Source organism: Peromyscus leucopus, chromosome 4 (assembly GCF_004664715.2).
Source record: "Peromyscus leucopus breed LL Stock chromosome 4, UCI_PerLeu_2.1, whole genome shotgun sequence".
NCBI lineage: Eukaryota > Metazoa > Chordata > Mammalia > Rodentia > Cricetidae > Peromyscus > Peromyscus leucopus.
In genome coordinates this window covers 37,691,222-37,705,505 of record NC_051066.1, presented here as the reverse complement: position 1 = coordinate 37,705,505, position 14,284 = coordinate 37,691,222, and the positions used below count along the sequence as shown (strand labels likewise).

The 14,284-nt window shown below is 42.0% G+C and overlaps 1 protein-coding gene across 8 annotated transcripts in view; it reads left to right on the top strand.

Annotated features, from left to right (window-relative positions):
* The window catches only part of Itgb6 (integrin subunit beta 6), a 128,293-nt gene that overhangs the window by 48,528 nt on the left and 65,481 nt on the right, over positions 1–14,284 (top strand). For 4 of the 8 annotated variants that reach the window (XM_028868196.2, XM_028868278.2, XM_028868505.2 and 1 more), the window contains 3 exons: positions 577–656; positions 3,607–3,811; positions 4,361–4,607. In XM_028868196.2, the coding sequence (XP_028724029.1) occupies positions 577–656; positions 3,607–3,811; positions 4,361–4,607 (532 nt within the window). The remainder of the gene's footprint in view (positions 1–576; positions 657–3,606; positions 3,812–4,360; positions 4,608–14,284) is intronic. The other 4 variants (XM_037204820.1, XM_037204821.1, XM_037204822.1 and 1 more) reach the window with 1 other exon arrangement.

The window sequence follows — 14,284 nt, the reverse complement described above, 5'->3', positions numbered from 1 at the left end:
CAAACTATAGGCAGACTGGGGCATTTCCCCCAGTGAATGTTCTAGGTGCTGGGTAAATAAATACAAAGGTTGCATAGGCATTTTAATGAGGAGAATTAGACAGCCCTCCTGCACAATGGGACTTCTGAGGATCGTTCTGATTGTCACTCCAGAAGCTTTTCTATTTTGTCGTGTGACAAGGCCGTCCACTTGGGAGTCATAATCTTGAGAGTGGAGAAGGATTTTAGAAACAGAAATGCTGAATTTATAAGAGAAACCTTTTTAATGGGTACAGATAAGTTTTTGAAATTTAAGTGGCAGGTGTTGAATAGAGAATAAATCAGAAGGTATCTGTACTGCCAAGCAGTTAGACACCATGGTGTTTAAGACAAAAGAGAGCTAATTTCTGTTTACATGATGCATATATTCCCGATGTGATAGGGATAAACTACAAACTTTGACGTGAGTTGTAACCTTCAGAGGATTAATCTTCTAAAGTAAATGTTCGTATAGCTTTGATGCAGTAAGAAGCCTTAGTCCCATTAGCAGAATGAATAAGAGTGCTTTAACGCCGCGTCTTGCTGGCTTTGCCCTTAGGTGGTTGTGCCTGGGGCGGTGCAGAAACCTGCTCAGACTGCTTGCTCACGGGACCTCACTGTGCCTGGTGCTCCCAGGAGGTAAATCACTGGCCATCCCCCTGCTTCGAACACTGTTTACACACCAGTTAATGTCCTAAGCGAAAGCATTTCTCTCTGTGGGGTTGCACGATTAAACCAGATCAAGAAAGGAACCTGAGTGTCAGTTAACTAAACATCCTTTATTAAACCTAGTGACTTCTCTTAATTAATTAGTTAGTTAATTAATGAAGTTTTTCATTTTTATTTTCGAGATAGGGTCTCACTACATGGCACTGGCTGGCCTGGAACTCACTATGCAGAGCAGGCTAGCCTGGATCCCACAGAAGTATGTCTACTTCTGCCTCCCTAGTGCTGAGACTAAAAAGGTGCCAGCCATCTGGTTACTTCTCTTCCTTTAAAGGTTTTCTAGCTGGTTGCAGGTTTAACATTCTGTCTGGATGACTGGTGGCCATGGAGATGATTTTGTTCAAAGTGAAGCAGACATTTAATGTTGATACAGTGTGGTTCTGTTCTATCTGGGAATTGAGATCCGTTGTGAGTCTCTGCTAGGTACTTCAAGTAGGGAAAACTGTGATTCATGCATCAGGCAATTCTTTTACAAATTGAATGTTCACAAACTGAGTGACTCTCACTCAACGATTGAAAAGCTCTGAAGAAACAGTCCTTATCTGGTCAGAGTGAAACTGTGAAGTAGTGTGGAGACCATGGGGGCTATCTGACAAGACACCCCAAGTCATACCCTGTGCTGGGATGCAGAGAGCAATGTGTGGAGAATTCACACTGAGAAAAAGAGGCCCTTGGCTTTCTGGATTTTAAGTCCCACCCACTGGAAAGAATCTAAATGCCAATCAAGGCTTACAAATGCCAACAAGAGCCAAGTAGCATGTTCAAAGGGGAAGGAATCAAGATGCCTGGCTCAGAACCCGGCTGTAACTGTTAGGACCCAAATTCCACACTCATTGTGTGTCTGTGGAGAGTTGCCTCATGGGCAGGAAAGCATAAACCAGCTCACTCCCCTCCACTGCCTCAACTGCTTAGGCCACACACAGAATTCAAGGCAATTGTGCTCTTTTGAGGTCTAGTAGAAAATGTAGGGTCGAGAATATTCCACAAGAAACAAACCCATATGTTCCTTGGACATTGTCTAGAAGACAGTATTAGTTTCATGGTGGAGACAAAAACTTCAATCTAGAATTTACATTTACTGTGTGTGTGTGTGTGTGTGTGTGTGTGTGTGTGTGTGTGTGTCCTTCCATGTGCTCATGAAGGCCAGAAGAGGGAATTAAATCACCTAGAGCTACAGTTATAGGCAGTGTGATTTCCTGATATAGGCGCTGAGAATTGCAATTGGGTCCTCTGGAAGAGCATTAAGTATTCTTAGCCATTGAGCTATCTCGCCAGCCCACTAGAATTTATATTTAAATTCAGCTTTGCATTAATAAGTGCTTCCTAAGGTGCTACTGAGAGTTTTCCTTGTAGCTGGCCAAGTGATCATCAGGTTTTTAAGGCCAGATCATTTTAGAGGCCTCTCCAATAATAGAAGCAGCCATTAGTTCATCAGCTGTGGCAGACAGCTGTGGCCATTAGAGCAAAGAATGAACAAAGCCTAGGGTAGACACAAACTGCTTCTGCAGTTTACACCACCTCTGTTCTTCTGGCAAAGGCTGAATGCAGCTGATAGCCATCACATGGTATTAGGAAGGATTCTGAGCCCTCAGTCAGCCACTGTCTGCCCTGGTTACAACGTGGGAAGTGGCAGAGTTTGCCATACCCAGGCTAGAGCCATAAATCTGTTAGGTCTGATTGGCAGGTAGCAAACTGTATTTTCAAAACTGTGATTTAGAAGAATATAACTCCTAGTTGACGAAAACGGAAGGCATGGTTTGGAATCCTAAGGGACAAGGAAAAGATAGGAGCATTAGTTTGGTTCTTAGTAGACATCAAACTGGCCTCCATGAGCTCATCTCTCTCTCTCTCTCTCTCTCTCTCTCTCTCTCTCTCTCTCTCTCACACACACACACACACACACACACACACAGACACACACACACACACACACACAGACACACACACACACACACACACACACACACACAGACACACACACACACACACACGAGTCCAGGAGCCTCAGTTCATTTTTGCCTATGGTCAGCTCAGTTCAGCTCAGGAACAGCGTTGCCTATCAGGAACACCTGCTGTAATCTTGTCTCGGCTCCATCTCTCTGCTCTGGGGACTGCAAAATCAGAGCAGCCCCATCTCTGCTAGGCCCTACACCCCTAGCCTTCTCTCTGGATGGGCCTGAAGAGCTGGGACTTTCTGGAATCCCATACAGAATGAAGAGTTTAAACCATCTTCTTTTCCAACCTCCAAAACTGGGCTAAAGCTCTAAGATACCTTGAACCAGGATCCTTTAAGACACTGATTTTAAAGTCCTTGAGAGGTCAATGCCAGTGAAGGGACGCTGTAATTGGAGGGAACACATCAGCCAATAAAACCAGCTGAGTGCCTTACAGGGAGATGTCAGGTGCCCTGTCCTTTAGGAAGCCACAGGAAACATCTCTCTGGGTTTGGTGACAGACATACAAAGCATGACAGTCCTAGGAGTCCAAGAAACAACCATTCATCCTGAACAAATAAATTCACAGGAACATGTCAACTTTGGGAATTCAGCCATTTTAAAGATCCATCCAGATCACTGGAGAAACTTGAAGACATAGGCTTTGGGAAAAAAAAAACTGTTAAATGAATTTGACTGAGTACAATTAAAAAGAGGCTCCAGTTTTATTCAAAAATTTTATTGGCCAAATTCTCCCGTTATTCAGCTCTCACATAACTCCACCTGTCAATCACAATAGTCACATGGGAGTATAATGTACTTAGCATATACTCATCTCACAAAACACATTAAAAACTTAATGCTTGGCATGTTACAAAGAAATGTAGATTTGTCTTCATTTCCTCTTTATGATTTTTTCCCCCTTTTAGAATTTTACTCACCGGTCTGGAGTTGGTGACAGGTGTGACACCCCAGCGCGTCTTTTGGCCAAAGGATGTCAATTACCCTTCATCGAAAACCCTGTCTCCCAAGTGGAAATACTTCAAAATAAGCCTCTCAGCATAGGCCGACAGACAAATAGCTCTGACATTGTTCAGATTGCTCCTCAAAGCTTGGTGCTTAAGTTGAGACCAGGTATGGAATGATGGATTTCCACCGTTAATGTCTGAGACTTCTGTCCACTAATACCTCTAGCAGACAACACATTACTGGTTATTGGGATCCCCATTCCCCAGTCTGAAGGAAATAGGAATGACGAATACATCTCTTTACTGCACTCCAAATGTGTCACTCAAGACAGCTTCTCTAGTGTGACCATTCAAATTACTCAAATGTCACTCACATCACTGCACATTTCTTCAAGGACTGAAATGTAGATTTAATCTCCCCTTTATTTGGTTCACGTTTTCTAAAGCCACATACACAATAACGCCGCTTATCTTCCATCTAAATGGATGCTACTTCTCCCAAGGAGATATAAAATATCCTAACGTACACCTCCTTCAGTCCTTCAAAACTCACCGCTGAGATATTTGCACAGACATGTTCATTTATAAATGCTACCACACAGTTCATGAAATTGCATACACACCTTAATAAGGTCACACTTGAGCTAGCTCAAGATTGGTTAGTTACAAATAACTGCTGTGGTTACGGATTTGCCTTTCTCATGGGCCATTATAGGCAGTGAGCAGACTCTGCAAGTGCAAGTCCGCCAAACGGAAGATTACCCAGTAGATCTGTATTACCTCATGGATCTCTCGGCCTCCATGGATGACGACCTCAACACAATCAAAGAGCTGGGCTCCCGGCTTGCCAAAGAGATGTCTAAATTAACCAGCAACTTTAGACTGGGCTTTGGCTCTTTTGTGGAAAAGCCCGTTTCTCCCTTTATGAAAACAACACCCGAGGAAATCACCAACCCTTGCAGGTAAGCGAACTCCCTGGCATCCCTGGGCACTGGTTTCTGCAGATGTAATCCGCACGCCTGAGCTGCCGTGCCAGGAGCTCGTTAACACCCTGGCATTTCTTTCTCATGTTGGGATCTCAGCAATTCCCTGCGGTCTAGGTAGTTTCCAGTCAAGGTGGGGTCATGGTTCTAGCCCACAGACCCTGCATCATCTGCCTGGTGAGCAGCTCAGGAGGTAGCCATCTAGGTTTCCTGTTTGTGGGCAAGGAGACTTTGTCTTTCACTGTCGGCCACACATACCGGTCCCTCGGAGATCTTCAGTCCTCAGTGATCACCACTTTCTAGGGCTATTTGATACTAACCCACATTTTTTTCAGAGTCTTTCTATCAAAGTAACATTTTTTTTGCAGCTTTCTCTGACGCACTTTGGGAAATGTGGCTTTCTCTCATCTCTGAGAGAAGAAGCCTTCACTGCAATTAAACTCAACAGGAAATGAGGCAACAACTCTATTATATAATCAGCCATTAAAATCATGTATTATGCAGATGATAGTCAGGGGCAAATTGCTTTGTGATGGCTTACCTGTGTGGTCAATGACATGTTCCCAGTCAAGTTATTTAATATTCTTCCCCTGAAAAAGAGCTACCATTTGCTCCCTGCCAGCCTCTATGCTGAACACTTCGTATACATGATCTCACTCCATCTTTATAATGATGGCAAGCTGGTCTCATGAGTCCTGTTCAGAGGAAGTGGCAAGGCAGTGGGAGAGGTCAGCAGTTCACCCAAGGCCACATGACTGAACAAGGATTTGTGAAAAGATCTGGTTTGGTCCAAAGCACTAGCCTTATACCACAATTCTCTCTCTCTCTCTCTCTCTCTCTCTCTCTCTCTCTCTCTCTCTCTCTCTCTCTCTCCATTTCACTCTCCCTCCCTCTCTCTCATAAACACACACACACACACACAATTCCCCAAATGTATGTTAGCATTTGATATTTTAATACATCAAAGGGAGCAGTATCTATAGGAAACAAATAATGTTATTTCAGTTTAGAAATTTAATATAGTTCTCATAAGCCAGTCAGTGGTGGCTCAAGCCTTTAGACCCAGCACTTAAGAGGCAGAGGCAGGTGGATCTCTGAGTTCAAGGACAGCAAAGGAAGTTCCTACACAGAGAAACCCTGTCTTGAAGAAGGAGGAAGAAGAGGAAGAAGAGAGGAAGGAGGTGGGGAGGAGGAGGAGGAAGAAGAGGAGGAAGAGAGGAAGGAGATGGGGGGGAGGAGGAAGAGGAGGAGAAGGAGAAGTTGTTAGTATAGTTCTCAACTGTAATCTAACATAGCCCCAAACAAGTTTACTCTGAAAGAAAAGTCTTACTGATTCTAATTCTTAGGAATTGTGTTCGGTTGCGAGTGACAGAGACACTGACTTGAAAGAATGACTTTTCTCTCCGCCACACAGAGGAGTCTGGAGAAGGGCCGTTCAGGGCTGGCTTAGGCCCACACACAGGAATCCAAGGCTTCCCTACTGTCTGCTCTGCCAGTATTGGTACTTGGGTCTTGTCTTCATGGTCCAAGAAGGCTGCTGGGGCACTAATCACATCTCCATCCCAGAAAGTAAGAAGGGGAGAAAAAAAAGCCAAATCAATAAAGATCTAGTTGGAATGCTCTCCAAAAGCACACTGCAAACAGTGCTGCTTGATGACTTTGGTAACTGAATGCACCAAAATAATCACCATCCAGACTTGTCTTCCCCTTGGAAGGATTCTTCATGACCTATATAGTCAGCTCTGCTTCCTCAGAAGCAGCCACTTTCTGATTTCTGTTGTTTAGGTTGCTTTTGCCTATTCTTGGATCTCATATAGATGTAAAAGTGTGTAGGGTGTACTCTTCACATCTGGCTTATTTATTTATTTATTTATTTATTTATTTATTTATTTATTACACTTCTTTTTTATTCTTTGTGGCTTTCACACCTTGCATCTTGATCCCACCCAACTACCCGTCCCCTCAAATCTGCCCTCCTCTGCCCCCTGTAATCTCCCCCACAAAATGAAGAAGTAAAATTTAAGAGAAAAGAATAACAACAACAAAAAGAAATAAAAATCTCTTCTTGGGAATGATAGTGTGACACAGTGAGTCACACAGTATACCCTTTAGTCCACATATCATTACTTGCAAGTGTTTATTGCAATGTAATCGGTTCTGGTTCGAGGCCTCTGGTTTCTGCTACACTGTAGTGGGTAGCCATTCCAGCTTTGTTTATTGCAATGTAATCGGTTCTGGTTTGAGGCCTCTGGTTTCTGCTACACTATCGATACTGGGCCCTCACTGGGACTCCTCTTAGATATCTTGCCGTTGCCCTGTGTCATGGAGATCCTGCAACTTTGGGTCTGCAGGATCGGCCCCTTCATGTGATCCAGGAGATCATAGATGGGGTGGATGTTGGGATGGGCCAACTCATAGCCCTGGTTTCTGGGCCTAGGTGGTAGCTGAGTTGGTCAGCCCACCAGCTCTTCCCCACCCTTTCCACCAGGGTGAGCTCTCCAGCACGGCTCCTGGCTAGTTCATCTTATGTAGCAAGGAGCAAAGGACAGGGCTGGTTCTCCTGCTCTCACCCCTCAGGGCCAGCTCTACTGTGTTGTCCAGGTGAGGTGCAGGGGCCACTCTCCCAAGTGCTGCACCTAGTGAGGGGCAGGGCCAGCGCCCTTACTCTCTTGACCTCAGGGCCAAGTCTCCTACTTGCCCCAAGTGACAAGGTGTGAGGGGAGGAGAGCATCTTTCCCTCACCCTGGATACCACATGGCAGACGAGGTAGGTGGGGCCAGCTCTCCCACTCTCATGTCCTTAGAGCCAGCTCACCCATGCCTCTGCCAACAGGGTCAGCCCTACTGTGCTGGCCAGGCAAGGTGCAGGGCCTGCTCTCCCGAATGCTGCAGACGGTGAGGGGCAAGGCCAGCTCTTCCACTCTCATGTCCCAGGAGCCAGCTCTCCTGCCTGCCACGGATGTCAAGGGGTGAGGGGGGAAGGGGGCACCTCTCCCTAGCCCATGCTGCTGCATGACAGACAAGTGGAGGGGCCAGCCATCCCATGCTCATACCCTCAGGGCTGGCTTCCTTTGTTCAATAAATTGTTCCTAGATGTCTTTATGACATTGTTGTGCTTATCAGCAGTCTGCTCCTCTTTGTTTTCACATGCAGCCTACAGCCCTTTCTGGATCTGCTGCAGTTTCTTTATTCATTCTTCCATTGATAAATAATTGGGCTTTTCCCTCAATTTGGACATTGTGGAAAATGTTGGTATGACCATTTGTATATAAATATTTAAAATAACGGATTACTTTTTTATTTCTCTTAAATGCATAAATTGAATAGATTTACTGAATTGTACACTTTTTTTTAGCTTTTCAAGAAACTACCAGGCTCTTTGCAAAGTAGATGTGCTACCTTTTATTTCCAAGAACAGTTTGCAAGCTTTCCATGTGATCCACATCCACACCATCATTACTGGATGATGGTGTTAGTAGGATTAGAATTACTAAATTTTCACTAAAAACGTCAGTCCTTTTCATTTTAGGCATTCTGAGTTTATAATGCTATCTTGCTGTTGCTTTAATTTGTGTTTACTGATGCATGACACTGAATATCTTTTCAGGTATTTATTTGTCCTAATATCATACTTTGGGAAATATCTTTTCAAATCTTTTAACTATTTAAAACTTTTTGATTATCTTATTAATATTGTTTTATATGGGTTCTTTTAATTTTGTGTATCAGTGTTTTGTATGTCTGTGCACTATGCATGTGCAGTGCCCTTAGAGTCCAGAAGCGGGAGTCAGAACCCTGGAACTGGAGTTGCAGATGGTTCTGAGCCGTTCACTATGTGGGTGCTGGGAACTGAACCTAGGTCCTCTGCAAGAGCAGAAAGTGCTCTTAAAAGTTAAGACATCTTTCTTGCCCCCCTTTATGTACTTTGAATACAAGTTCTTTGGCCAATATGTTTCTCAGATATTCTTAACAGTTTGTAGCTTGTATTTTATTTTATTAACAATGTCTCTTTAAAATTTTGATGAAGATCAGCATATCAATTTTTAATTTTGTAGTTCATGGTTTTTTTTGTTGTTGTTCTGAGAAACTTTGGCCTACTCTAAGGTGATAAAAAAATGTCTTCTATATTTTCTTATAGAAACTTTAAGATTAAAACTCAGACCTGTGATCACGACCAAATGAATTTTTATATTGAGAATGAAAACATTGTAATTCGACTTGATTCCACGTAGAACTGGTTATTCCAGAACTATTTGTTAAGCAAGACTTTCCACACTGAATTTGCTTGATGTCTCTGTGAAAACTTAGGTGGCTGCATAGGAGTCTAAATGTAGACATTCGTTTCTCTTTCATTGATGCCTTGACTCTGGGTCATGGGACAGCACATGTCTCAGTCCTACTTACAGTAGCTTTATAAAAAGAGAAATCAGAAAAGTAAGTCCTCCAACCTTGCCCTTCTTTTGATGTCCCCAGATCCTTTGCATTTCCACTTAGATTTTAGAATCAATTTACCAATGTCTCCAAAAAAATATGTTGAGATTTTGAAAGAGACTGTAATGAAGCCATAGACCAGTTTGGGGAGAGTGGACCTCTTAAACCTCTTGAAAATGGCTGGTCATGTCACGTGACACGGATCTCTGCTTCTTTGATTCTTGTTAAATGTCTCTGAGGACCACTTCACTGTTTTCAATGTAAAAAACAAAAGAAAAAAACCTTTCACTCCCTCCTTTCTTTATATAATCTATTTTTTGAGATTTGTAAAATCTCAGTCTTCAATAGTAGCTTATCAAAATGCAACGTAGTTTTGGATATTCATTCTTGTCCTAACACCTTTGCGGATTTTCTCTCATTAATTCTCACCTGCTTTTGTAGATCTCACCTGGTTTCGTAGACTTCTTCTGATTTTCTAAGTACAGTCAGGTCATCTGTGAGTAACAATGTCTTCTTCCATACCCATCCCTCTGTCTATCTTTCCCTGCTTTGTTGTGTTAGCCAGGATCACCAGCACAATGTTTAACTGATGTGGTGAGAGGACAGACCTGGCCGTGTTAATGGGCTTTGAATATACTGTCAGCAAGTGATGTTTTCAATTTCATTTATAAGGCAAGAAAGGTTTCTCCTATTCCTGCTTTGATACATTTCTCCTCTTAATTACAAATGAATGCTGGATTTTATTTTCCCAATTTAAGAAGTTTGGCCAGAAATTTTACCCAAAATGTTCTATCTATTTACATAACAAAGATAGCTAAAAAGAAACATACTCCTCCCCTAAAAATTAGGATTCTGTTCCTGGATAGATTAAACACTAGATGGCTTCTAGCAATTCCTGTAACACAAGACATGTAGATGTCTAGGAAGAGTGATACTTATTCAAATGCATTCTTTTAAAATGCCAAGTTATAAATAGTAAAGCGTGGCCACTGTTATCAATTACTCGACCCATCTATAAAGGTAAATGCATTGGTTACTGAAAACATCTCATCTAATATAACAGCATTCCTTCTGCTTCTGGCCTTTTCTTTGGTAAATTGAAGAGCTCTGTACCTGCCTGAAGTCTGTATGTAATTATTTGGCATATCACATATCCTTCTGCAACAAGCCTCAGTAGAGTCTAATGGAGGGCAATTCCCATCAGTACCTAGTACTTCTGCTTCCTTCTTCCTGTCAGATAAGACGTAGCAACTTGACATATAATAGGGAAACAATGAGTCTAGAATGTTATCAGGGAAACAATTAAAATGAACAAGGTTAGATGACTCAGCTAAACTGGGAGGCAACACCTTGAAACAGCAATGAAACCTAGTCCTTAAAGAAGCTTCTGGAAAAATCACAGTAGTTTGGCTTTGTATTTAGTTCTATGTATGCATTTAATTTCAACATCATTTTTGTTTTGTTTGGCTTTGTTTGAGACAAGGTCTCATGCTATAGCCAAGGCTGGCCTTGAACTTGCCATGGAGCATGACTAGCCTTGAAATCAAAGCAACTATCCTACCTTAGCCCAAGTACTGAGATAATTGGAGTGAGCAACCATACTTGGCTTACATTCAAGCAGTATTTCATTCATTCGTTTGTTTAAAAAAAATTACAGAGCCTGAAGCAGTATGCTGAGTGTGGAAATATCTGGGGGCGGGAGATCTGGACCCGTTCCATGAGGAACTGAAGTTTTTTAGTGGACAGGCACATTGGATGATAACACGAGCTCCAGAGTCAGCTCTGGATGAAATCTTGGCTCATAGAGTCACTCCTAACATGGCCTTAGCTGGGTCATTTCTCCTCTTAAATCCTGTGTCTTTTTCAGTAAATTGAGTCATAGTTCTAATCACACAGAGTGGTTGTAAGAATTAGGTCAGATCAGGAATGGAAGCATTTGGCTTGACTTAAGTTCTCAATAAATACCAATAGTAACCATAGTAACCATAGCACACAATCAGAGGAGACCAGACCCCTGCGCAGTGTGTATCAAGTAGGGACCTGAAAGAAAATTGTGCATTTGGTCTCCTGAAAGAATCTAATGTATCTTTTAGGCTAAAGCTGCTTCTTTATTTTTTTCCTGGCCAAATTCATCATTCAAGTTGTAAATTCAAAGTACTTTAAAAAAAATTGCAACACTGTTTTTCTTTCCATTGTATCTCTAGCTCTCTAAGTTCCTCTGTCCAGCTAGCATCCCACACATATACACAACAGGATGAAAACTCATGTTTCTTAATCAAACCAAATCTTGTAAGTATAGAATAAAATGTCATTAGTAAGAAGACAATGAAAGATAAGAGGAGAGAGCCTGGAAGGATTTTGCAACATGCAGTGGCCTTTGTATTTAGTCCCTTTGCCCTTTACAGGGAAGACATTGACTCTGGAGTAATCCGAGACTGAATGAGCTCAGAACAACAGACATTCAAAATAACCATCCGTTCCCTTTCCCTCATTAACTCATCACCTCATCTCTAGTTATTTCCATCGAGTGCTCTCCAAACTTTCAAATCTCAGGACTCCTTTACACACTTAAAAATGAATACGTCTTGAGCCATCAAGATAGTTCAACAGCCAAAAGCACTTGCCATGGGAGCCTGATGACTGAGCTCAATCCCTGTATCCCATGGTAGGAGAGAATAGACTCCTGAAAATTGTTCTCTGACCTTACTCATGTACATACATTACACACACACACACACACACACACACACACACACACACACACACACAATAATAAAAAAAATAATGCCTCACCCATGCACAGTATTTTACACTGCTAATTCCCGTCCTCAGTTGACTGAGCCAAGAGGATCTGAAGCCAATCTGACCTACAAAGAGAGACTCTGACGATGATGATGATGATATACCTCCAAGAGAGCTTCAGTTTATGTAGGTTTTATATATAGTAATATTACCTTATCAGAATATAATAGAACAAATAAGCATTGATTTGTTGGTTTAATATTTACAATAAGAAATACTACATATCATTATAACATGTTTTAATGAACAATAACTACACTTTCAAAACAAAACAAAAGTAATCAGCCAGTCTTTCATTATCAAAGAGAGTGAAAAGAGTCTACATTTTTTTGGCAAATTTCTAAAGCAGTGGTTTAACTGAAGGCAACTGGATTACCACACCCACTTTTACATTTAACCTATTGCAATGTTTTTGATAGAATTCCTTGAAGAAAGTCAAACCCCACACAGAAATGTATTTGTCAAAGGAGAATCCCATCTGATAGTTATGTTCAATGACTGGGTCCACTTGTCTACCCTTACTTTAGAGTAAGGGACAGATGACTGTTCCAGTGTAGAATCTGAAACAGTATCAATTCCTGTTCTGTTACATTGCAGTCCATTGATCTGTCTGCACATGAGTGACTCTTACCACTCATGACTGCAGTGTGATATGTTGGTGCTTTGGAAGATAGGAGCTCACTGAGTTACACAGATCCTGCAGAATCCGTGATATCAAAAGTCATGCTTGTTAATATCACCACCAACCTCATCACATGTGTCTTGAAGCACTGGAAATGGTTGGGAGTTTGTCAATCTCTGAAGTAGCAAATGAGAACTTCCTTCAATTCAAATATTCTAGTTACCTTGACTGTTGCTACTGGTGGCAAATGACAGCATCTGTGTTCTTGGAAATGACAGTCTTGCTTTGTTCATTTTTAAGAACATGTCTGCCAAATATTCAACTTGGATTAATTCAAGTTTAGCTGTCAATCATTCCTTCAGGGGAAAATGATGCTCCTGTAAAAAGGGCCAAGTCAGCTCCTTCATGCAAATGTTTCCTCTCTGTATTTCATGGGCAGGGGAAATGCTCTATGCAAACTTTCCATGTGTTGAAAAAAACTATATATTCGGAGATGCACAGCTAATGCAATTAATGGTTTGTAGTGGTTCCTCAAGGACAATCAAGTGTAACTAGCATTCCCTCTTTTATTAAGTTGAGAAACACCCATCAGGACACTGAGTAGACTTAGGACAACTGCCTCAACATGTCAGAGACCCCAGCCCTCCTATTGCTCTCCAAATGACAGTGAAACATCCCACAGTAAAAAGCAAATGTTGCTGGGCGGTGGTGGCGCACGCCTTTAATCCCAGCACTTGGGAGGCAGAGCCAGGCGGATCTCTGTGAGTTCGAGGCCAGCCTGGGCTACCAAGTGAGTTCCAGGAGAGGCGCAAAGCTACACAGAGAAACCCTGTCTCGAAAAACCAAAAAAAAAAAAAAAAAGCAAATGTCAGCTATAAAATGCTTAAAGGGATTTTCTGTACTACGAGTACACAGCATATAGCTTCTTTCTGCAAAGATAAGAAAGCTATGTGCAAAAAAAAAAAAAAAAAAAAAAAATAGATAAAAAGAAGGGAATAGAAGTCATTTCCAGTTCCTGACAGAGAAAGGTAAAGTTTGGTATATGTAAGTATGGTCTTATTTTATCAGTACTTACTTATTTTAAAAGTTAACAAAATGTAAGTAGTACTTCTTTAGATTGTGCTTCATAATTATCCTGCAACTGAAATACAAATCCATTGTTGTCTAGGGTACTGGAATTGTTCCTTGGTGAGAAGAGCCTCTTCCCTTTAGTTCTGTTGCTGAGGAGGTAGCGTCCAAAGGTGCCACTCATTAGAGGCAGACCTGATGACGCAAGGCTCTCTATTCCAGTTTCCCAGCCGTGACCCACCTCTAATGGTCTGCTTGGCTTTCCCTCCATGTCCCCTGTCATTTAACCATCTGAATGAATAATATTCAAATTTCACCCATTTCCCAAAACCATTGAGTTCACTGCTAGGGAAATGGCTCGGTCACTAAGGTGCTTGCTGCACTGGCCTGAGGACCTGAGTTCAGATCCCAGGACCCACACAAGAAGCCAGAGCTGCAGTGTGCACCTGTAATCCCAGTGTCGGGGAGCTGGAGGTGGGGAGATCTCTAGAGGTCACTGGTCAGCCAGTCTAGCCAAACTGGTGAGTTCCAGGTTAAAAGAGAGATCCTGTCACATACAAAAAATAAAATAAAATAAATAAGGTGGAGAGTGATTGACAAAGACACCCAAAGTCGACCTCTGGTCTCCACATATGCACAAAACACACACACACACACACACACACACACACACACACACACACACACACTACACATATGAACACACACAATTATCTCTTTATCAGAGTCTCCTC